The sequence below is a fragment of the Hesperophylax consimilis genome, chromosome 10, assembly GCF_061612785.1.
Source record: "Hesperophylax consimilis isolate HC1 chromosome 10, BYU_Hcon_1.0, whole genome shotgun sequence".
Lineage (NCBI taxonomy): Eukaryota > Metazoa > Arthropoda > Insecta > Trichoptera > Limnephilidae > Hesperophylax > Hesperophylax consimilis.
Window position 1 is genome coordinate 4,798,358 of NC_142845.1, and position 26,763 is coordinate 4,825,120.

At 35.2% G+C, this 26,763-nt stretch overlaps 1 protein-coding gene across 4 annotated transcripts in view; it reads left to right on the top strand.

Moving 5' to 3' along the window:
- Positions 1-26,763, top strand: part of Ypel (Yippee-like) — a 349,849-nt gene that overhangs the window by 250,124 nt on the left and 72,962 nt on the right. For 3 of the 4 annotated variants that reach the window (XM_089636519.1, XM_089636521.1, XM_089636520.1), the window contains exons 2-3: positions 9,128-9,366; positions 10,431-10,582. In XM_089636519.1, coding sequence (XP_089492645.1) covers positions 9,225-9,366; positions 10,431-10,582 — 294 coding nt within the window. In that variant the 5' untranslated portion in view covers positions 9,128-9,224. The remainder of the gene's footprint in view (positions 1-9,127; positions 9,367-10,430; positions 10,583-26,763) is intronic. The other variant, XM_089636522.1, reaches the window with a different exon arrangement.

The following is a 26,763-nucleotide window of genomic DNA, read 5'->3' on the forward strand; positions in this document are numbered from 1 at the left end:
GACGTACCTAACCAGACGTGTGTATCTTTTGCATTTAAAAATAAATTGAAGTTGAAGCAAAAATCGCCTTAAAATCGGTACAATGAAAGCGCTTCATTGTTACGAGTCGTAATAACTGACTCGTACCAATTCTTAACGTGTGATTTTATTTGTCATAAATGTCACCATTTATATAGACGAAGATTGATAAATCTCCCGGTCGCGAAAAGGCTTACTTTGTGGCTCAGTTGTTCTGCACCCCGTTGCCTGATGGGCGCTTACGACAGTCAAAACTGAGTGAACGCTCAATTTAAGTCACAATTTATCGTTATCGGATGCCTAGGACCAAGCGATGCGAAGCTAACTCATTTCCAATTTTTCAGAACCAATTGCAATAACGCAGAATGTATAAAACGATAATTTTTCCTATATTAAATTTTTGGTAAGATTTTGACTCCCATGTTATTGATGCCGATATTCCCGCAAAAAAACTACGAGCACGTCACTTTGACAGATCGGCGCTTAGCGAGTAATCCATGCAGATGGAACATACAAATTAATTTGAACCGCGACGGTCAGCGATAAAAGCAAAATACGTTATAATCTACGCGTTCGTAGATGGCGTTAATTTAATTAATTCTTTTTAAGAAAATACAATTTTGACAAGTTATGCTTTAAAATATTAAGACTAATTATTTGTATGCACCGGTACAAACGCAAAAAGAATATGAATAAATAGTTTTGTCCGGACATAAACTCAATTCTTTCAAAAAAGGCATATAAATACAATGTTAGATTAAAACACCGATACAACTAACTAACTAACTAACGAACCATCCCGCCGTTTCTGCAGAGATAGGCAGAGGACGGACCGCCAAACAATTCGGTCTTGACACACACTACTTGCCTCATTCACATTCATACATCGTCTCAAACATTCTATTCTATTGTTCTGACTCTTGGCTCTACTCAAGTGTCTGATTCACTCTATCGTATCATGTCTGCCTCGGGCGTCCCCGACTTCTGCTACCATTCACATTTAATAATAATAATATTTGGCTAATTTGTAAAGCGCCGTTTTCGTGAGAAATCACCTAAGGGCGCTGTACAAATATATTTCTTAAATAGTTAATACTAGAACTACTAACTTATCTCTAAGACTTATATCTAGAGACTTACGACTAAGGCCTATAACTACTATCTTAATGACATATATACGAGTATTTACATATTTAGCAACTTACAACTAAAATTAATATCAATAATCTAATCTTAGTAACGCCAGAAAAAGAAGGAAGTTCTATTATATTAGGGTGTTTTTATTTTTAGCTGGATATATATGTTAAATGAATGAAATTAATGAATAAAATCAATCGTCAATCAAACGCATTTAGATAATTCATCTGCCAACAATTAAATCGATTGACTTGTTATGTTCCCGCTGATATTGTCCATTGGTAGACAAGTCAATAGCAAAATTGAATGAACGGAATCGCTAGATAATGTAACAATTACAATATAAAAAAATGAAAAAAAAAATATTTGGATAGAATGACGGATTTATGGAAATGAGTGTCTGAAAAAGTGAGTTTTTAGTTTGGATCTAAATTCTGTTGGGCTGGTTATACATCTCAATTCTATAGGAAGTTTATTCCAAGCCTTAGGGCCGGATACACCGAATGCACGATCACCAAACTTAGTGTTCGGATTTCGCTTAGGCTCTTTCAACCTTCCAATTGCAGATGATGTCGCTGATCTAAGAGTTGACTGCCTATTTGCGTCATATATTCTCCTTACACTCCTTTCTTCGCTCATTTGCTCTACATGCCCAAACCATATAAGCGTCCCTTTCTTAATCTTACTCATTGCGCTTACATCAGACTTGCATTCTTTGCGGATCTCCACATTTCTCACACCATACATGGTTTTACCATACATGGTTTTACCATACGTACGCCTCTGGGATCTCGTTTCTGCAGCATTCAGCCTTCTTTCATCCGATACAATATGCTCGTTTCGTAACTCGTTTTAATATTTTAAAGTATAACTTACAAAAAGCATATTTTAATAAAATAATTAAATTAACGCCATCTATGAACGCGTAGATTATAATGTACGTTCCGTTTACCCTTAAGCCTTAATACTTTTATGACTCATTCCACCGGTCAAGGTTTGATTCTATAAGATCGAATATTCCCTTCAATTGGTTCCATCGAACATGCAACTATATTATTATCATGCATTTGGTATATTTCTCGTGTAGGTTAACTGAGCGATCGCGCACGCAATAAAGCAAGCAAGTACTGAAATACAATATAATGGTAATCTGAAATAATACGTGTTCTTGACCCATTCGTGTTGATTTCGCTTTTAGTACCGAAAGGAAAAACCCAAATCCGCTAACACAAGAAAGATATATTTTGTAGTTTCGCATTTGGGAATTGGCAATAAAATAAATTATTCAGAAGTTAGTGTGCATGCCAACCGAATTCATTTGTGTATATTTTTTCAATTTTGTACGGCTTATAAAAAATTATTTCTCACACCTACATATTTAAAAAATAAGTACGTATTTAACGGAGAAACATTAAAATTTGTACATATAAACAACATGGCTGTTGCTTGCTTCTATATGCGCCAATGTTAGTTTATCGATATATATTTTTATTTTATTTTATTTTACATTATAGAAACGAACAGTACATGATTTACAGAGATGAAACAATATACAGGAATAAGATACTTCGTGTTGGGTACCTATGATATGTTTCCTTGTAATGTCTGCTAAGAGGTATGTTTATTCATTAATTACCAGGTGACGTGTGTAATGTATGTGGTAGTGTTTGTGTGCGTGTGTGTGCCTGTTTGTATGCACTTTAACAGTTTAAATTATTGACATGATGCCACGTTTGAATTTGGGTAGTGAATCCGAAAAAATGTCAATGTTAGAGTTAAGACAAATATTATTAGAGTATGAAGAGCTCGGTTAATTGGCGAATTAGATGTTATTTTTAACGAGATTTCCCTCAATTATAATTTTTATTGGGGGCCAATGTTACACTACAAAAACGAGTTTCTTTAAATTAAAATTTGATCAAAAGTGCAGATTAAAAAAAAGTGAAATTTAAAACTGACATGGACCCTTTCTTTATATTAAAACTCTACCTCCACACAGGAGGCCCTGAGGACAATAGTTTCCATCAGGACCTATGAAATTTTTGGGGATGCTGGGTCTTTTTGAGGAGAGGAAAGACTGAACAGGGTCTTGAATAGACCCATTTTAGGACAGGGAGGAAACACAGAGGCCGGCAAATCGTTCCACAGCCGAGCTGTTGAACTCATAACCAGTTGTAGACACGTACCGTTCTCATGTGACACAAATTTCGACCTTGTTCAAATGTTGGGTGCGTAATTGGCGTGTTACTCAACTATGCACCGATGCCGAAGAAATCTTAGACGCTAATTGAAACACCGGTGGAACATTCCCACCTGACGCTTGTGCTTCAAAGATTGTAATCCGTTTGTCAAGATGGGGGAATCTATCAAATAGACCGTCCGTTTCAGCACAGAGGGAAGGGTTGCGAAGGTGCGCGCACACTTACGATTTGTACAGGGTCAGCACTGACATGCTAACTTGACGCCAGCCCTTTGAAAGCAATAATAAAGCAGATGTTTTTAAAATCAACTAGTTTCGGGCACATGCGTGCCTTCTTCAGAGCATTAAAACTAAACATAATAAGAAAAATAAATTACGGTTAAAATGTACATTATAAATATTCATTATTAGTGTCCTTCTCAATATAACCGTGTGTGCAAGTTTGTTTGCCAACTATGCCGAAGCAAAAATCAATAAATGTTTATATTATCAGGTGATAGAGTAAAGCGATAGCAGATATGTAGATATAATAGGCAGTGGGTGGGGGTCGGTTGAAGGGGAGGGGGTGGGGGGAAAATTAGAGGGTTTACCGAGAGAGCGTACGAGTATGTGTAAATACATAAATAATGTAGACTGGTAATGTAATGATATTATCTTTATTATGGAGAGATTACCGATTTTTACCTTTTGATAAGTTGAATTTTAGTATTAATCCGCTTGCTTTCACCAAAATTGTCGGTCGGTCCTTTTAGTAATTAAGCCTGTTGAAACACAAATTAATAATTGTTTTTTTTAATATATTTACTCGAGTTTTTATTCACTCAACGGAAAATATCTATAATTGTTGTGATCCATACCGAATTAAAAAAAAAATATTTCGTCCAATTTGCAGTGTATGTAGTGCACTTTTATGGTAAATTTGATAAATAATGATAATGTCATGCATATTTCCCACGACATAGGTACCTACGTTACTAAAATGGAACAACAAAACTGTTTTAAGATAGATACCTGACAGAAGTGACAGTCTTTTATATCATTTTGAAGATGTGTCTCACCTGTGAACAAAGAAAAAATTAAAGTTACATAACTTTCCACCATCAAATTTCTTTATTTTATAATAACAAGTAGGCAGAGGCGGTTCCTTGGTACGTGCATTTGTGCATTGCACTGCTTGTCTTCAATCTCCACATAACAAATTACAAAGACATCTGTGCCCCAGTGATCGATGTAAGAAATTCGTAATTCCCGTCGGGTCATTATTTGAGCTATCTTCTAGTAAAAAAATCCCGCACAAGAGCAAGCGGTCGTGCATACCCAGATATGCACAGAACCAACTTTTACCATACTACTAAAACAGCATCGGGCGGTATCGAGACAGCCCGAAGTAGCCGAAACGGTGACATGAGCGAGACAGATTACACTCTTGACGTCAAATTACGTGTTAGAGCAGTGCAGATACATAACCCATCCGTGCATTATCGAAGTGCTTTGACGGCGAGTGAATTTTGCATCACTTTGATCATGCGTAATCCAATGCGTTTGGAATGGATTCGCTTAGAAATACTAATGTTCAATGTTAACGCAACAACATTAACACATTGGAACTCGTTCGCGGTGAAATCAAACGGTTTCGCTATATTTTCAACGATGAATTGAGTGTCCTTTATTTTCGAGATAATTTTGTATTTTTGTATTATTTAATCAGTTATTTTACAAATATAACTTAGAAGATAGAATGAATTGCAGTAGGTGTTCCCATTCATTAATTTGCTCCACCTAAATTACAGACTAGGTACATTTTAAAAGTGAAATGCACTGCTGGTAATTACAGTCACGGGCCGCCTCTGCAAGTAGGTTGCAATAACATAATAACTACTTGATCATGACATTATTGTATTAATCCGAGAAATAGCATAAACATATGAATATATTCAAATATGATTTTTTTAAAGACAACTACCAATTAAATACTTCGGTAGGTACTAAATATTACGTCTCAGTTATCGAACAATAAATATTATCATACACATAGGACAGCGAACGCTAGAATATAACGTGCCCAAAATATTCAACATGTTGCCAAATAACACACAAAATTGTAAATTCCCAAATAGATTGAAGAAAACCGTTAGTTATAAAATAATGTAGTATTCTTGAAGCCTGTGACAGACGACGCTATATTTTCGTGGATTGGCCTATTTCAGCATATCGCTCGCCATACATTCCCATTGGTAGTGTATGGCGAGCGATATGCTGAAATAACCTAAGCCATGATGCGTATAGCGTAATGTGTCGCCTACCTGAAGGTCTGATGATCCAGTTACTGCCAGATGCATCTGTTGAATGGTTGAGTACAAAAGCTACGTTTAAACAATACTGCAATAATGCTCACTCTGCTGGTAGTACGTACTGTTGGTAGTAATCCATCCAACATACAACGGACTGGAGCTGAACTAACTTCGGTAATTATGTGTCACTGCTTTCCATTGAATTGCACAATTCGATGAATGCGATAGGGGTGGGCTTTGTAAGCAATACTACTGAATGTTATGATGAGAACTTCGAACATATTATCAGTCATGCTGATTTCAGTTACCTGTGTGCGTTGGTTCACCGTGAAATCTGGTTTAACTATCTCAAATTTGTTTTGAATTTAAGTGTTATTTTCAAAATTTGAACTGATTTTGTGAAGAATTCAGACAAGTGCCTACCTATAGTATAGTATTTTTTGTATAAGAAAATTAATTTATCTGTCTATTTTATATTTGCAATATGTATTTCTTTTTAATTTCTTAGGGCTAATCTTCACATAGATTTTGTGATTTTTCTAAGGTCTGTGTTTTTTCCATTTTTAAGAAAGTTTTATTTATTAGGTAACTAACTAGGTTTAGGAAAAAGTTGTTTCATAGAATTTGAACAATTCATCAAATTACAAAGTTCTGTGGAGGTTCTATTCAAGTTCTGTTATTATATCTTTATTGGTCAGTTGTTTCAAAAAACTGAAATAATAACAGAACTTGAATAGAACCTCCACAGAACTTGAAAATCGACTTCTAAATTTGATGAATTGTTCAAATTCTCTGATACAACACATCCTTAATAAAGGCGTTCATTTATGATCGTCTCTCTGATTTGTCAATAAAAAAAATATAATTATGTTTTGAAGAAAATTGTCAATATTTGTTTTGTAACGGTATGGATCCTAAAGCAATCATTTTATAAATACTGTCAGCTTCACAAATTCTGCAATAATTTCGTGATTGTTCGTGGGTCTGCGCTACTTTAGTATAATTTTCTTTTTTTTTTAAATTTTTGATCTGTTTATACCCTGCTATGGATATCTTCGACCTGGCGCCACAGAGATGCCCATTTCAGGGCGAATCTGGTCTAGTGGTGCCAGCACACTGTTGTATCGCACAGTTATTGCTTGGATTATTACTAATTGTGTTGTGACTGTGTTAGCCCATTACCCACTAGATATAGAAGCGTAGGTACTCTCACCACACCGAGAACGAAGAACAGGCGAAGTCGGACTCTATTTTCACCAAAGTTAGTCCCGCCGAGAGTGTAGAGCAGGCATTAGTTTATGATTGATATAATCTAAATTGGAAATCACATATTAATCAAACCACTTCTTAACTAAGATATCTTACCTACATATTTTATAGACGCAAGGAAATTTTAAACACTGAAAAATTGAAAATGATCTACTTCTCCCTGGTGCAATCTGCAATCACTTATGGCATAATAGGATGGGGTGGTGCACCTGATACATTTATTAAGCCCCTACAAATAATTCAAAAACACATAATCAAAGTCATATATAACAAAAATAAAACATTCTCGACCAACCTATTATACAAAGAATCTAAATTATTTAGCATTCGTAAATTATTTATATTACAAACAATGAAATATTTATTTAAAAACAAAAATAATTTCAAAATAAATGAAAACAGAATGAGCAAAAGAACAAATAATATATTTTACACCCCCCAAACAAATACTAAATTAATGCAGACACATAGCAGTTTCGTCGGTCCTCGCACATTTAATCTTCTACCACTACAAACTCAAATGATAAATAAAACAATAGAATATGTTAAGGAGGTAAAATTATGGCTGAATGGCGCAGATATTGAAACGCTTTTTATATAAATTTATTGATCCTTTCTACAACTCACTTGCTGAAACTTTATAAACTATTGTACATAATGTTTTCTCTTTACTTTTATAATAACTATAAACAAAAAAAAAACTTTTTCTACTTATATATATATTATACTTAGGTACTTGAAATATAGTAATGGTTTTATATTACCCACACTCAGGTAGTGCCTTAGTGGGTTTTCATTTCTTGTGTATACAATTTTGGTAATATATATTATGTTATTATTTACTGTCTATTATTATGTATAATATATGTAAAGAAATGAAAATAAATAAAGTTAAAAAAAAAAAAATATCCTGTCAAATAAGAGTTTTGCAACAACAAAATTGACATAAACGATATCACCACTACTAACAACTATGTCAAAAACTCCAACTGATGGCTAGAAGAAGCAAACTTTTAGCGGTGTTATTTGTCTGTTGTCATCTATATAGAGATGTGATGTCCGGTCTCCCAGTTTATCAGATTTGAAGGAATGTTGGCATCGATTTTACCGGTATAAGCATTCTGATGACCAGTTGTCGGCTGTATTTTGCAGGATTGTTATCATTTGTTTGTTCTACCAGTGCCGGGTTCTCATGTATCATGTCCGCTGATATTTTCTATCTGCCTGTTGAATAAATTTACCATCTTTATTGTTACTTACTGTACCGGAGTTGTAGTACATCTGTTGTAAGATTGTTACGACTTAACTGTTTCTACTAGGGCAGGGTTCTCGTGTATCATGTCCGCTGATGTTGTTTGTATTTCTGTTGCATGAATTTACCCATTTTACTGTGTTCTACAGTACAGGGGTCTTCATGTATTGTGAGATTTTTTCTACTTGACTATTTTTACCGATGCAAGGGTCTAACGAACAGATGTGTTAATGTTCCGTTGTTGTCTGTGTATCGCAGGCTTGTTGCCATTTGACCCTTCCTGCCAGGACAGGGGTCTAACACCTTGCTGTGTTGACTGTTTGTTCTAAGATTGCTATCCCTCTTCGGTGTGCTGATATTGTCTGCCATATTGATATTGGTCCTGGGGTCTAATGAACAATGTCAAAATGATAGCATTTTTTCTTTTAAATAAAGTCTTAATTCTAAATTTAATTTAAAAATTATAGAGAGCTTTTACATACAGTATTGTAGGTATATATATTTTTTTACATACAATTGATGAATTACAATAAAATAATAATAAAAATGCACAATCGTTGAACAATGAACAAAATACAGGAAACAGAAAAAAACATATGTGCTCTTGAGGTAATTTTGCACAAAAACGGCGCTATACAAATCATTATTATTATTATATGAAAGAAGACATTTTGTCAAATATTTACTTAATCAAACGTTATTGATAAAAATCTATTTAATTGTTTTGTTGTTAAAGAAACAAAACTGGCCCAATATGACTTCCTTGCGGTACGCCACTAGTGGCGGAAAATAGTTTAAATGTGGGAGATTTTATTTTTATGAACAAGGTTCTATCGATTAAGTAGGTTTTTGACGAGTTTAACATATTTGCTCTGATTCCCAGGGCGTTAAGTTTTCGGATTAGTACTTGGTGAGAATGATTAGTAATGTTCCGTTGTTGATGTTGTCTGTCTGTTGCAGGATTGTTTCGGTGGGCAGTGCGGGCGCGGGCGTTCGGGGCGCGGCGGGCGGATGGTGCGCGCGGCGGCTCGCGGCGGCGGCGGGCGGTGCGCGGCGCATGTGGCAGGCGGGCGGCGCGGCGGCCTGCTGCCTGTACGGCCTGGCGCGCGGCCGGCGCCGGCCAAGGAACTCCTCGCCTGCCGCCGTAGGTAACTATCCCACCATGACCAGATCGCATTCTTGCAGTGACCACAGCTCAGGTAACCAATCAACCCTCTCGACCCTCCCCTCATCCACTGGTGGTATGACTCGTATCGTATTCAATATATTACAGTTCCTTCCATATATACTGACCATATTTCTAAATCTAAACCTTCTTAAAAATATAATCTGCCTCATTATTGGATTTCCCTACTGTTGTAATGTACTGGACCAGTACCTGCTGCCCTCTCTCCACGTCCTTTCGTTGGGTTGTAAGCCCACAACTCTTCCTTGGCTCACTTTTCCTCTGGTATTTTTCTATTAACCACTAATATAAGTTAACATAAGTTTTTTTTAAATATCTTCTGCCTCATGTTATGTTATGTTATATTATGTCTCATTGATGGACTACCTAACAGTTATTTTGATGTGCTGTGTTCAGAGCCATTGTACCCAAACCACCTTCTCACTTCTCTTTGATTGTATGTCTTCTCGTTTTTCTTTATCAACCTACTAATATTTTATTTTCAATAATATCTTCTACCCTCGATATTATCTACCTCATTGCAAAACGTCCTCATTAGTAATCTTGTTCTCTGCAATTGTCTGCTCCTCGTACAGCCCTTCATTGCCTTTGTATAACTTTATCATTCTAATAATTTCTATATTTATTTCTGATCATTCGACCTATTTCATCCCTGGAATGTAACTCTTCTAATCATATTCATCTCCCCGTTCATCCTCTCTTCAAAATTGATACGCTTCCCTTCAAATGTGTCTTAGTTTGATTTCAAATTGTTTTTATCCAACCATTGTAGGGTTCGGTCTCACTTGTACTTTCAAATATTTAAATATCATGTTATAGGATTTTTTATTATCAACAAATACCACGTAAAGCTTTTCCTCAGCTGGTTGAGTTTGTGATTGTACAATTCCATTTAAAGATTGTTGGGATTTGCTGGGGTATTTTCCAATGAGCTGAGACGAGCCCCCTTTAAACAGACAGGCAAACAGAACACGAAAAATAGAGGTTGTTTCATTGATGAGACTAACTGGGTCCTGAACCTCTAAGATGTGAGTTTGGTACAAAGTACATGTTTCAGCCAGAGGTCTCTTGTTGCAGTTGAAGCGGTCGCGACGGGGGCAGGGGGAGCAGGAGGCGGGGGCGGCACGATGGTGAAGACTTTTCAGGCCTATCTCCCGCCCTGTCACCGCACCTACTCCTGTATACACTGCCGAGCTCACCTGGCGAGCCACGATGAGCTAATCTCTAAGGTAAGGCTCTACCACACCTTTTATTCATCTTTAGAATAATCTACTCATTCGTATAACCAGGTTATATTATGACTGCTGAGCAAACGACGAGTCTCTGTCTTTCTACGAACTTCGAATTAGCAAGCTTCATTGCACGACCGGAGGCTGTTTTCACGCCATTATTTCTAACTGCGCGGGTTCTCATAAACTGGACGTCATTTAAACTCTCATTGCGCTAGCCGTACAATCACAGTACACTTAAAAAGTAATTAAATATAATGCGAACAGTTGTTTTCGGTCTTTCTTTTTAAGGACTTTCGCTTTCTCTGTATCATACTTTTATAATGAAAACTTTATTTCACACACATGAACGAATGATACCGTTGGTTTATTTATATGTTTTTTTTTCTGTCTGTAGACCCTTTTACCTCGTTGCATACACAAGTCAATTCGCCTCTTACATTTTGCTTCCAAATTATGTTAATTCAATCCAGTAAGCTGCAAATTAATCTATTTACTGAGTAACTCTTATTATACACGAGCAAGCCATTAATATTTAAAAGGTGTTTTCTGGGGCCTCTTTGCTAAATACAGTGTCAACTGCTTGGTTCAATACTTCGTCATTATGTTATTGCTTTGAGATTCTTATCGTAGAAAATATTACGGGTATTAATAATTTGTTTCTAAGCTGTTGGCTTACTGCTTGACCTTTGCTCTTGCTTCGCGTTTTGTGACGCGTGTTCGTTCGAAGGACTCGTTAATTAGAACTTGAAATACGCAACATTATTAAAGACCCTATTTTCAGCAGGATATCTTAGTAAGCTCCAAAAATAATGGCTCTTCGGAGTTCCCGCGTTCCTATTTCTATGTGGTTTTATATGGTAGCAGGTGGTAAAATACTCGTAATGTATTCTTTATTTTGTATTGTACTTATAATTTTAATCTTAGATTATATTTATTTGAACAATTGTAAATCAATATACAAACGAATAAACCTAAAATAACATTAATTAATAAAGTAAGCAGTAATATTTATTTATTTATTATTACAAAATAATAAGTTATAATGTATTATTCCCAATGAGTTCAAAACTCATTTCAGGAAAGACAACATTATATTAAAGGCAAGACAACATAGATACATTAAAATAAATAAACGCAGAAGTTATTTTGGAGTTCCAAAGAACGAATGTGTCAGTCATTAATAAAACTGCTGAGGAAATAGCTTTTAAGAGCTTTTGCCAATGTTTTTTGTTCATTGCCGGAAGTTTTAGATTACTAGGTAATGCGGTATATTGCTTATGTGCAGTGTATTATTTTAAATAGCAATCCCATCATTATTAAACAATAAAAAAACAATACCATTTAACTTGGGAAAACATATTTAAAAGTATCCCACAGAGAATCTATTGTCACAATTACTTTCTCAATCGGTTTAACCGGTAATATATCATTTTAGATCACTTAGGGAATTTCTTCCCGAAGGTTTGTGCATATAATGCATGTATATTATATTTATATAAAGTAGAGAAAAGTCGATGTTTTGTTGTAATCAAGTCGTAAAAAAAATTCATACGCTTACATTGCTAACGCTTACTAAACCTTACGAGACATCAAAATAGTGTAATATGGAATTGTATATCTTAAACAGGCCTACAGAAAAGTCCACGGCAGTATAAGTCCATCTTCTAAGGATAACCCCCAACAATGCCGAGTACACATTAACTAGTACATATTTGGTTTAAGTAAACTAAAGTTTGACGAAATGAATGAGATTCTATTGAAGGTCTAACGTCTAATATTGGCCAAAGAATTCTGACTTGCCCAACTGTGAAACCTCGTGGATCATATTTGCCACATCTCGTATATGATACAGTTGCACTTGGGTTAATAGTGGTAGGTATGCTATATTTACCTACCAATAAATTATTATTCTTTAATAAAAATTACAATTTCTTACAATAATTTCTATGGCGAATATTGATATTCTCAAACATAACACGGTATAGGTTAACCTATAAGCGTCAAACGCCATTTTTCTTATTTACAATAACGAAGAGAAAGCATTTCCTAATTGAGTTATTAATGTAATATGTAATTCTTTATAATGAAATTAGCATTAAAGTGGAATACAATGGCGTCATTGTTGTCTATAATGCCGAGACAATGTCAGTCCTGACGTTGATTACTTGATACTTTAACTAAAAACAATAACTGGCAAAGGAGTCGTGAGTCGTTGTTTCCTGTTTAGTAGGCGATGATAATACTAAAGTTTTGCGGTTGACCATTATTATATACTAGTAATTGTTAGTATCATATTAATGTCTACTGAGGGCGCACTTATTTTATTATGTACTAGCTGTACCCCGCCACGCTTTGCTGTGGCTCAGTCTATCTGTGCAGATACACAATAGCGCGTGTTGCTTTTACGATCGTCAGATATCTCTATTTTTCAAAGATTTGAAAAGTTTACTTTTTATAAGTTTTTGTTTCACTTAATCGTGCCACGTCTACCTCGCACGTGTCCTACTTCCAGCATTCACTACTGTATACCATATTGGTACTACTAAAATAACTACATTTTTTATCGACTTTTATTCGTCTCCGTATCTCATTTCATTGCAGAGATAATGCCTAAGTCTTCCCCATGCGTCCCCAACTACTTCTTCCTTTCAAACACTCCTGACACTTTTAATAACAAACTTCCAAAAATCGGTCCAGTAGTTTTTGAGTTTGTAGTGGACAAACAAAGAAACATTAATTTTTATATATAGCTGGTAATTTGTTTATACTTACCGAAGTCTTCTCTTTCTGCTCGTTTTGCATGTTTGTTTTCCACAAATAAATCTTAACAGTAATTTGTTGTTACAAGCACAGGAATAATAAAAACCCGACACATTTAATCTATTGTTGTGTACATAGTTTTACAAGCTTTCTAAGACTCTGTGATCCGAAATCAATCGAAAGTGACTGTTTTTTGACACATTAAGAGGAGACAATACCATAAAATAAAGTCGGAATCTTAAAGACGTAAGTGATGAAGCCATACTCGAAAATATGCGATGCGCGGTTCTGGTGTGTTGGAGGGACCTACGGTCGAAATTACCTTAAGAGGCCTAGAAAATTGATATTTTCGTGGGCTTTGGATACCTTTGCCATAGGTCACCCCAAGTGGTTTGCTACGTTATGTGATTTAGCAGGGGTGCCCGGGCTCATCAAGTGAGGTGTGTTTAGGATGCGCCTGCCCACCAGCTGCGTGGCGTCGGGAGAGGCTGGTTTGGCGAGACCTTTTTACCTCTCCAACTGGTGTCTCGACTCATCGCCTTGCGCCGCAGTGCGAGGGATATATTATGTCCGTCACTCCTGGCCACACTGATCACTAGATTCCTACCCAACCCTCATACTTTTTACCTTCCCAGAACTTCCTCTACTTCCTTTCCTCCCTTTCTTAAAAATACCCTCCACATAGCATCCCAAAAGATGACATAGGCCCTGAGGGAAATTATTTTCCTCAAGCCCCCTGTGTGGAGTTAATGTAAAAAATATATATTTCTGATTAACATATTACTAAAATCTCAAATGATTCTAGATGAATCCCTCGGGAAGTTACTAATTCATCGTCTAGAAAAACAAAACCTGGTGTTTACGGCTAATTTTATAGTTGAAAAACGTTTTACAAAAAAATTTAAACCGTTTTACATGAAATATTTGAATGGCAAGGTACTGTTTTTATTAATCTTAAATAGAAATAAGCCTTAAGGATCGCTCTATAAAAAATATACATAATCGTTACGAATTCGTCGGATATAATTAAAATGTGAGCATTGTGTAACCCCCATTATTAGAGTCTTGTGACGCCTTAAGGAGAAAACTTTAAGAGCTAATAAAACTGTAAATACAGTCTTAATTTGATCGTTAAAGTTTTACCGTACAAAAAGTGCGCAGTTTTTAGGTTAGGTCAGTTTGTCTGAGCTGTAATCCTTTGGCCAGTGAATAGAAAATCCCTAGAAATATTACAATATTATAATGACTGGTCAGTGTTCGGGTCCCACCCATGCGTTTAGGGTTCGATTCCTCGAAGTGGCTGTAGGAGATTTTCAAATTATTTTTAGATTATTTGTAATCCGGGAATTCTTTTTTAAAGGATTTAAAAAATTACATATATCTATGCCGATTTGATAGAAAACTAATGTCACCCGTTTAAAAATGACCAGTAGTCACGCAGTCGAGAGAACTAGCGTAGGTCGTGAGTTCAAATCGGGCGTGCGCAAGTAAATTTTATTTGATTAATTTCACAATTTAATCTTTTAAAATATATATTATATATTTGCGGCACGTTCCAGAGTGGAAGATTCTATCTGTACTGCCATGGTGTAAGACCACCGTTCACAATTGAAACGTTTCTTGAAATGGCTTTGGCCGTGTTTGGTGACAAATCTGCATAGCCGGATACTTCATCACCTTCCTCATCCTCGCCTCCTTCCAGCCTCACAAAATACCCCAATTGGGGTTGCCAGTCTCACTGGCACCAGACGGTTGGGACCAGTTGGGACTGCGGTTTCAGACCAATTTTGCAGGCCAATGAAATTGATTTTATCTGTTCAAGAAAACAATTCGATATTTGAAAATGTTTGATCGATTTCGCTAGAACTAAGAATAAAATTGGGTTTACAAACGGAGACGCCCACTGAACACTTCTGTATTGGTTTCTCTCTTCAGTTCCCATGTCGATCAATAATCCATAATCTTCAAATGCTGGTTTTAACTCGATATTCGTGGGTTTTCCAATACAGATTTGTCGTTAAACTTGGGATTGGACGAACGAGGCTAAACCAACAATATTAAACTACTTTTGCTGTGTTTTGAAATGGCTTCCCTGTGATGATGACACGGAATAACACAGAAACAATGGTTGTAACAGTAATAACTTTTAAATGTTTGTTATTCTCGAAAATTTAGAGGTGACCTTGTTAAAAATTGTGTCACCTTGTCGGTAAAAGGAACTACAAAAAATTAGTTTTGGTTATTGCGATGATTTTGCTGCTAGACGAGATAGGTGATTTAAATATTGTCGGGAGAGTAAATATACGACTAAATATCGAATTATAATTATGTATCATGTATTACAAGAGATGGAAAGGATGATATAAATATTAAAAGAAGGGTAAATGCAGATAAGTCCGTTAATGAAGGACTGAACGCGGTTGGCACTAATGAAAAATTGTCAAAAAAAGCGAAGCTAGCAGTCCACAATGGAGTGCTGATAACTACCCTGATGTATAAACTGGAAATAAGATCCCTGATGTTTGGAAAACCTTGTATGATTGTGTCAAAAAATGGGGAGATTCGCAAAGAATGCCAGGCCAATGTAAGCGTAATGAGCAATATTAGTAAAGGGAAGCTTAGATTGTTTGGGCATATAGAGCGAATGAACCATGAAAGGAGTGTAAGAAGAATATATGACGCGAATGTGAATGCTAGAAGTCGGGGACGCCCGAAGAAGGCACAATCAAGTGAACCAAATACTTGAGTCGGACTATGTAAAGAGAATAACAGAAGAGTATGTATGAGACAATTCATGAATGTGAATGAGGTAAGGAGTGTGTGCGAAGACCGAGTTGTTTGGCGGTCCTTCCTCGTTGCCTACTCCTGCGGGGAAACGCCTCGATGGTTAGTTAGTTAGTTATATTGTCAGGTTACTTTTAGGAATGGAAGACATTCTAAGATATCTACAGGTCTTTTATACCTATATTTTCTGTAACTTTCTCGATGGTTTCTTCAACAGCTCGGCTCTGGAACGATTTACCGACCTCTGGCTTTTCTCCCTCCTAAAATATGGGACACTTCAAGACCCATGTTCACTCCTTCTTCTCCTCAAAAATACCCTCCACGCAGCGTCCCCAAAGATGACAGGCCCTAATAGAAGTAACTTTTCTCAGGGCTCAGGGCATTCTATGTGGAGTTAATTGTCAAAAAAATTCGTTAACTATTATAATTATATGTAAAGCGTTTTCTGTTGCGTCATATTTTACGTTGATCCGATCAGTTGACTTATTGCGTTGCGCGAATCTTTTATTGTTTTTTTTATTCGAAAATAATATATAGTATAAATCACACACGTGTAAAACCGTATTTTAATGTTCAACCAATTTATTTAGCATACTCATTTAAAATTGAAAGTAAATTGTTACTACCTTTAATCAATGTAAAAGTCGATGTGTCATTTGTATATGCTATCAAAACATTTCAATTATTGTAAGTTGTTTAACAAAATGCGTAATTAATACGACATATTATATTTGTTTCCAGCGACATATTCGCAAACACTTCCTCATTTTAAACATAACAAAACAACTCTGAAACAGTTTTACCTATATCAACCTATGTTCTTTATTTTTTATACCTGTTTTCTGTACTTTTTTCTATGTATTCAAGAATAGACATAAATAAATAAACTTGTCCGAATGTTAAGGTAAAGGCTTTTTGTAATTTTATTTGAACATGTTTGCATACACAATAATACCATCTCACCAGTAGGCCGTGTGCCGAGGATTTTTTATTTTAAAATAATTCATTGTATTTTTCAGTAGTATGTATGTACGACTAATTAACCTTTTGTAATCGGGTCAAATAATACCGGTTTTCCCGTAAGAGTGCAATACTGGCCGGAAAACCGCCATAAGCATATTAAATGTTTTGTTTACCGTGTGTATTTCATATTCTTCTGATAACGTTACCAGTTTACCAGCGGTCACGTTTTAAATTTAGATAATATTTTGATTACGAAATGCCACTCTGATAACGGGTCTCGTGTCCTGATAATAGGCTTAGCACAAATAATTGATATCTCTCGTTACTCTAAATATTAAATATCGATATGTTTACGCAACGCGAAACGTCTGCTGCGCTGTTTGTAATACATATTTTATGGCGTTATATTAATTCCGTTCCCGAAATAAAATCAAGAATTCTTTTATTGTTAAAAAAGAAGCCTTCTTCGGAGTATTAATATATTTTTAAGGTTCGTGTTATACGCAATAAAGGACTATTTTTATAATTCACGGACGTATTAAATATTATATTATCAACTCGACAACATTTTATTTTCTATCTACTTTTATGTTCACCGTAGAAACATTGTTTCAGAAGTTCGGCATTTGCTCGCTTTAAGAAACGTCTTTCATTGAGTCCTACCCGTCTCCTTACAGTATTTTTTTGTGTGGGATACCAAATATAAGATCCTAAGGATATGTTGTTCACCTCAACACCATCGAGCTACCCAAGTTTTGGCCAATACGCTTTCGTCCTGCAGGCATAGTCTTTTATGGTCAGCTATCTTTCATCCTTGCTACATACATTTCCCGCCTAGCGGAGCCTTTCCAGTTTTATAAATCTTGGTGATATAAATCTACAGTGATAGCTCGTACTTCTACCTGGTTTTCCAGACTTTTTTTTCACCAATTAAGGCGACACAAGATAGCGGGGGTTTGCTCGATGCTCACCTTTTAATTATTTCCTGTGAATTTGTAACTGTAATATCTTTTTTTCAGACCGATACTCACGGATGTAAGTTATTTATATTTAAGATTTGTAAAAAAAATACCGTACCAATTAAATATTTTACGTAAAATTGTTTGAAAATTTTATAAAACTTTTTTAACAATAAAACTACCAGTAAGCACCTGATTTTTTTCTAGACGATGAATTAGTATCTTCCCTAAGTACTAAGTTAGAAATATATGAGATTTTACTAATAAGTTTTTCTAAATTAATTAAAACAAACCCTGCGGAAAGATCCACTTTCTAGGCCTGATAGTACAAATTCGACCGAAGGTTCGTCCAGTACGTCGGGCCGCGCGTCGCATATTTTGTACACGCCTTCTTCGTTAAGATTCCGGATTTATTTTAGGGTAGGTTTCTGCGAATCTGTAAATTGTAAACTTTGAGTTTGATCGTATCAACATCGCAATCAACCTATGTGACCTGAACCTAGTTTCATAACATCCAGTCACTTGGTCCAGCCGTCGCGGCAGTACAATTTACATTTCCAGTTATTCTGCAACTTCTCTGTCGCGACGCTGTGAAGACTTTTATGTATTGACCACCAAGATATTTCATTAATCCAATTTGATGGTTATTTTGGTTGCATAAGTCTGAATGCCAAAGCAATGTTATAAGAAGCTTAAAGGTAGGTAGGTACTTACCGATGATGTTGGTAAACAACGCCTAAATAAAGAACCTCACTTCAATTCGTACATAACACGTACAAGAACGAATAGCGCGGTGAACTATTTTCGTCTGCAAAACACAACAGAAATATCATATTTTTATTTTATTATTTTTTTTTATTCCTTTATACTTACACACAGTACAATATGATACAAGATATTATTAAAATATTTTTATTGATTATAGATTATTGTACCTTATCAGGTCGAAATTATTGGTTCCTAACTAGGCAAATTGCCCGTTCCAAGGAATCAAAAATATGTGAAAGTAAGTGTGTGATAATATATCTCATTATGTGGTATTATGACTCATAAAACAAAAATAAAAAACAATCGATCTATATAATAACAATAATGATAAGTAGAGAGCGAGTACATTTTTTTATTTATTTTTTTTTATTTTTTTTTTTATTTATTCTTTAATATATTTGTTAAACAATGGTATAGTATATTGTCCTCCACGCTAGGAGTTCACCTGTGTTGTGGAGGACATTATATTGAGTATGTGTTTTCTTATCGAAAGAAGCCAATTGGGTAAGTAAGAATACAAATGTAGTATTATAAAATAACGGAAGAAAGCATACTATAATACAAACATTAATGTATATACTTGATAGATTAAAGAAGAATAATGTATATCTCGTGTACAATATCATGGTGGTGTTACGACTCATAAAACAAAAATAAAAAACAGTCGATCTAGATAATAATAATAATTATAAGTAGAGAGAGAGTACATTATTTTGAGTATGTGTTTTCCTGTCGAAAGTAGCCAATAGGGAAAGTAAGCATACATATGTAGTGTCATAAAATAACTGATAAAAGCATATTTTAAAACAAACATTAGAAACATTAGAAACAAACATATAATACATCATTTTAACGTAGACATTAATAATTATTGACCTTCTTCGAGTTATCTTCTATATATATTATCCCAGTGTGAAACTCCCTCACGAAACCTAGCAGCCAAAATAAACTGGTATAAAACATAATTCATTCTCACACTCCCCATCTTTAGTAGTCGCTATTGTAACAGTGTTGTTCTTTGTCAATTTTGTCAAAATAAATCAATAAGTAAATAGTATTCAATGGCATTTTTAATCTTTTGAATCAAGGATAAGGGTCGCACAATCGCAAATTGACGAGTGACATTAACATCGTAAAAATGTTTGTTTCGTCATAGATGCTTGTAACAAGTCGATTCGCTCAGGAAACGTTTCACCGAGCCCACACGTTAGCCGCTGTTAGATGGATAGATTAATACCGTTGCTTGCAATAGACCGGTTATTCGACTCGCTCTGATAACCGAGCACCGACGAGAAGGTTAACGTTTATTACATTATCGAGTATGACTATGCCCTGAGCTCTTTTACCCAGCGCTTGGACTAACGTCGTTCGTTCTGTGTCTTTTTTAGTCATAGAACGAACTCTACTTTGTATTAGTAGAAATATTCTATACTTTTGCAACCCCGTATAAGAGCTGTTGTGGTTCTAACTAATACTTTGTTTTAAGGCGATCAATTATTTGTTCTAAGACCACCAATTCTCCGGTCTGGCTCTGCTTCGCTTCCACTGACACTTACTTGGTTTTTATTTCCGGCGTTCTTTCTTCATGGCCAGCCCATCGCTGTATTTGAGACTTACATAATATGTAATTGGTTTTACGTCAGTTTAACATACCAACTCTATTTGTAACATGAGAACGAGGAGTTCAACAGAACGGTTTTTGCCGGCTTCTGTGTTTTCTCTCTCTTAATACATGGGTATGTTCAAGACCCATATTCACTCCTTTCTCACCCCAAAAAGCCTCCCCAAGCATGCCTCCTGTGTGGAATTAATGCTAAAAAAGATGCAGAAATCATTAACGTCTAGTCATAAAGCGCTAACAGATAACAAACAAAGTAATACATATAAGTATGCATAGAATTGGTAGAGGATGTAAAACAATTTTTCTACACTGCGTAGGCAGGGGGGAGGATAACCATAAAAAGTACTTAGAAAAGAGATGATTGAGAAGTCTTGTCCTTAAAATAGTTTCGGGTGCGTTGTGGGGGCACTCGCGGTGGGAGAGTGTCACTACTGTCTACAAGGACACTTTATTCGAGACCCCTCTCGAGAAGGACGAAAGCCAAACTCGATGAATACACGTCACACCAGTGAACTACGCGCACAAATCTGGCCTCTAACACAGCACAGAGATAATTTTTGGATGTTTAGAAGAATCTTCAGAACTAACAAACCAGAATCGAGTCTTATAACGATTGTGGTCAGGTAAGTTTAGTGTGCCTCCAATATAATAAATATTAACTAACTAATCATCTTCCGTTTGCCGCAGGGGCATGCAGAGAGGACGGACCGTCAAACAACTCGGTCTTTGGGTATGATTTGAGATTTTCACGGCCAAAAGTATTATAGTGATTTGTTTTTGGGGTATTATGCCGTGTTGCACTACCTCCTTCTTAAATTACACATCTGCCCTGATTATGGACACTGCAATGAAGTCTTTGCACCCACTCCTTGCCTCATTCGCATTCATACATCGCCTCTTACATACTATTCTATTATTCTGACTCTTGACTTGCCCCATGTCTTTCTCGGGCGTCCCCGACTACTTCTACCATTCACATTTGCGTCATATATTCTCCTTATACAGCAGGCAACATACTTTTAGATTACTCAATTTCGCGCCCAATCCCACCTTTTTCAAATCTTGCATACTATCCATGATGTCAAACCACCCCGTGAAACCACCGTCCACTCTAATATATGAAACGCTTCCCTCATACAGAGACGCAATTGCCTGTATGGGATTTGTATTCGCTCCATTCTTGGACAACTTAATAAATATTATACACTCGTAATAGAACCGGTAATCTACAAATTTGCATAAAGGGTGGGTATATTTCGTCGTATCTCAAGTGTGGGTTGGGTATTCAATTGTGTACTAAGGAAGCTGTCTTGGTTGACTTTTGAAATGTCGTTTGTCGCTCGTTTTAAAGGTAAAGCCTTTCCATGTAACTGCTGAGACGAGATAAACAAAACTGTAAAGGCAAGAAGGGACCTTTAAAGAAAGTGATCTCAAAGGAAGAATTTAAATACAAGGAAAATTTCTTTCTGGGTATGGCGAAATCTCAATTTTTATTTAAACATAATTATAATGCTAGCGCAGACCCGTGTAAAATCACGGGATAGTCTGAATTCTTGACAAATCAGTTCGAATTTTGAATTTAAGAAATTTCAAAAAGATTTTCTAATAAAAAATATGATATTGTAAGTAGGTAATTACTTTATCACTTGTTTGAATTTTTCACACAATCAGTTCCAATTTTCAAAATGACACATAAATTCAAAGCACTTTTAAGTTCATGGAACCAGAATGCACAGAAAACCGACTTTAATTTTTTTTTAAATATTTAGTACGGTTATTATATACATTTTAAAATTGTTTTTTCTCTCCAATTAGGAGAAAATCTGGTTTTAGGACAGGCAAAATATTGATATATTAAATAAGGCATATTTTGTACAACTAAAGATAAAAAAAAGAAAAGAAAACAAAGAATAAAAAAACATTATAAAATATATAACAAAATATACTGGTTACTTCCAGTTTGAATACATCTTTTGGGCACAGAAATATTAACTTCTACATATATATTTTAAATTTAGTTTAATCAAATTTAATAATATAATTATTAAGTTCTGCAAGTATTTTTTGGTTTTTGTTATTGTTACAGCTGTTTCGGCTTTCAAGGCCATTTTCAAACTGTGGTTTTAACCACGTTTAGACGACTTATTTATATGATTCTATTTTAAATTAAAAAAAAATTAAATAAAAACGATAAATAAATTAAATTCTATGCTATGAAATTGTACAATGTTCTACCAAATCACACAAAAAAAGAATAACGGATATGAATAAATCTAAAACAAAAGTAAAAATATGGTTGAGAGTACAAAATTATATTCAACTTTCAAAAATTATGAAGACGATGTGAAGACAACTAAATACAATTTTTTTTAAAACTACAGGCCGCATCAGAACAGGAAACCCTAGTGTGGAGGACTAAAAATGGAATCTATTAATACTTTATACCTTCATCATAAACAAACGTTGCAATTGCAAATAATAAAAAAAAAATTAAAAAAGAGTTGATGTTTAATTACCAAACTTATTAAAATAATTATAGTAATAAAATAAGAGATACACGTACTTAATAATAAAGGATTAACACATAAAGATTGGTAACTGTTGATTGTATTGCATATTATATACATATTTGGAGAATAATATTTGCCATCCAAACATCAAAATCTGAAGTTCTCTTTTTTTGTATATGGTGCTGCGTACATATTTTTTTATAAAATAATAAAAAAGGGGAGAGAAGAAAAATAATAAAATAACATATGTAATAATATGTAACACTTGTTACATACAAACACTTATAATTAAGATATTTTTGTATTGTTTCGTATGTGAATCTTATAATTTTGATGAAAATACCAATGTAAAATTGTACCTATTAACTCTCACCTGTAAGCAATATTCACCTGTAAGTTCCACTCGTCATACAATGAGTTTTGTAACTCATCGGGATTGCTTTAGCAAGAAAATTATATTGAAACTAATTAAACCCTTTATAGTACTCCTGGTCTTACAATATTCACCATTCATCACGTAATTTCCCCTAATATAATATGTATACGTTACATAAGTTTAACTTTTTGTGTTGATCAAGGGGTAGAAAGGATACAATATTTACCATTCATCTCGTAATTTCCCCTAATCTAAGAAACCCGAGTTTTCCTACCTGTCTAATTTTATTCACAACCAGCCACTGTCACCCACCAGTGGTTATGGTGGTAGATAGCTCTTGGTGTCACATCGAAAGTAAGAGAGTTTGGAGGGAGTGGCTGAACGTGGGTAGGAGTGGGCGATGAAAATGTGCTTTGTTATAGGAAGGCCACAAAAGCTTCAGAATGGGCCCACCGACTGTGTCGGTTAGTCTGATATATTCCAGAAAATTCATGAAGGTTCTCGAATGCTCTAGGAAGTTCACGAAGGTTCAATAAGGTTCCAAACCGAGTGGCGGAGTGAAAATTTATGAAGGTTCTTGAATGCACTAGAAAGTTCTATAACATAATGATATGTAACACTTGTTACATACAAACATTTATAATTATGATATTTTTCTATTTTGTACTGTTTTGTATGTGAATCTTATCTTATAATGTTGATTAAAATACCAATGTAAAATTGTACCTATTAACTCCCACCTATGAATTGTAAGTTCCTCTCGTCCTACAATGATTTTTGTAACCCATCGGGATTGCTTTAGCAAGAAATATAAAAATTATATTGAAACCAATTAAAACCTTTTATAGTTTTCCTGGTTGAACATAGTACAGACATATTATAATATAATATAACTAGCTGACGTGTACTCTGTGTTGATCGAGGTTGTGAATGATTTTGGATAGAGTTTTGAGGTATTGAATTAAATGATAAACATCGACTTTTCTCTACTTTTTATAAATCTAATAGGCGTGTATTATAAATATATAAACCTTCTGGAAGCAATTATCTAAATGATAGTAAAAACCTTATCAAAATCCGTTGCGATGATTAGAAGAAATAAGCTCACAAACAGACAGACACAGATATCGCATTTATTTTATAGTATTTAAAGATAATAATACATAATCCCTAGAAAATGAATCACAAAGTTTACTCTTTGTCAGCCTCCTTTTTTTCTTTCGTGAGAGTAGTGTTGGCTCATCTTGTCATTGTTTTATTACGGTTATAATTATTATTGAGTCATTCCAATGCTGCGTATGAACAGGATAAAGTTTCCGCGAGCCCAACCACGAATTATGGAAAAGGAATGAAGGAACCGCAAGCAACGTTTCGCGCCGCTTGAGGTTGTTTCGTTCCTTTCCCACAATTCGTGGCTCAGCTTGAGGATAAGAACTCGACGTTTGCTTTGGCTTATTCATTCTAAATACTATGGAAGTCGTGATGAGAACAGGAAGCGACTAACAGTTCTCTCTGAGAATTGACAGCAATAGACTTAATGCACCCGTAATCAGTTCCCTGAGATGTATGCGCTGAAAAACCGTATGAATATAACACTTATTTTATACGAAAATATTGTAAGGTTGATGAGAATTTAATGAATAAGTTTAAGAAAGGCACGCTTAGATGACTTGAACATGTACGTGCACAATGGATGGATGAAGGAAGTAGAGGATTGACGATAAAGCACGAGAGAGCGAATAATATGGTTTCTTTTGAAAAAGTCAAGAGTATAATTAAGAGTAAGCTACAAGCCAAACATGTGTATATTCTTGGTATAACTTATATCGTAGGTAATAGGCATTGAAATCACTTGACAAACGGAGTCTAGAAACGTTCGATTTCAAGCAAAAAACTGGTTTTTACTTATTTTGTAAATAATTTTATAAGAAAGCAAAAAAATAATCAAGTGAAACTGTCACAGATAATGTTAGCTATAAAACTGTATTTTTAAAAAGTTGTTTCCTTTACGCGTTCATATATTTATAATGAAAAAATATTTTTTGTAGTAGGTACAGGGTTTTACAATAAGAGGTGTTATTTTGATATTCAATCGTAAAAGATCAATGGTTTCGTTGCTTGTGTGGCACGTAGCGCCGTCTCGTTGAAAGTAAACGTTGTCCTGATCAATACCAACCAATTCCGGCCATAAAAAATCATTAATCATCTCTCGATAGCGCAATCCATTCACCGTAACTGTTGCTCCAGCCTCATTTTCGAAAAAGTAAGGTCCAATGACTCCGCCGGACCATAAACCGCACCAAACAGTCACACATTGAGGATAGAGAGGCTTTTCAACAATAAATCTTGGGTTTTCCGAGCCCCAGATGCGACAATTTTGCTTGTTGACGAAGCCACCGAGGTGGAAATGGGCCTCATCACTCAAGATGATTTGCATTTGATTCACTCAAGTGAATTTTAATAATTTCAATGCGTTATTGAAGCGTGTGTCGTTCCATTTTTATTAATGGCGTAGTTTCTACTTGTCAAATGTCAAAAAATGACAGCTTCAAAAGTAACATCTACCGACATAGCGGGCTATTCAAAATAACACCTATTATTGGAAAACCTTGTAGTTTGCATTTATATTTTTTATTGAGTAATTTATATTTTTATTTGTATTCTACTCAAGCGAAGCGATAGGAAAACCTTCAATTTAACTAAAGCATATTTTTTTGTTTTCATAATGTACACCTATTCGTTATAAAGATTAATCAAAATAGTGATTTGGCATTAAGCTTCGCCTTAATAAAGAGCATGCGTGAATGCGAATTAACAAGTAGTTTTGAAGCATAAAATAAATAAAAAAGTATAAAATATAACAATGATTTATCTTCCGCCATCCGGTGACTGCTCTAACCACTGAGCTATCACATTTCGCGTTTTTCTAATGCTTCATTCTTGGAAATCACTCATGAAATTCCCGTATAAATTTCATTAGCCGTTTATTTTCCCGTCGATCTTAATATAAACATAATTAATACGTCTGTCGCAGAACTTCTTCCTAAAAAATATTGATTCTAAAACTAAACACTCCGCCTCTATTGTGTTTCGGCATATGCAATCATAGACTGTGATTATGCCACACGCACACGATGTTATAGACAAACGAAGAGATATTTTGTTACCGCAAGTATATTGATAAATTTCATGGAAAATTTATTTGGGAGGCGGCTGTGGGTACCGCCGCACCATACCGGGAACCATTTATTGGATAACCAGCACCTCTGCCAAAGGTCGCCCCAAGTGGTTCCCTACATTTGGTGACTTAGCAGAGGTGTCCGGGTTCTTGCAGTAAGCCACAAGCCAGATCGCGAGAGAGTTAAGGGAGACCTATTGACCTTCACACGTCCGTCACTCCTGGGCACACTGACCCCCAGATTCCTACCCACCCCTGA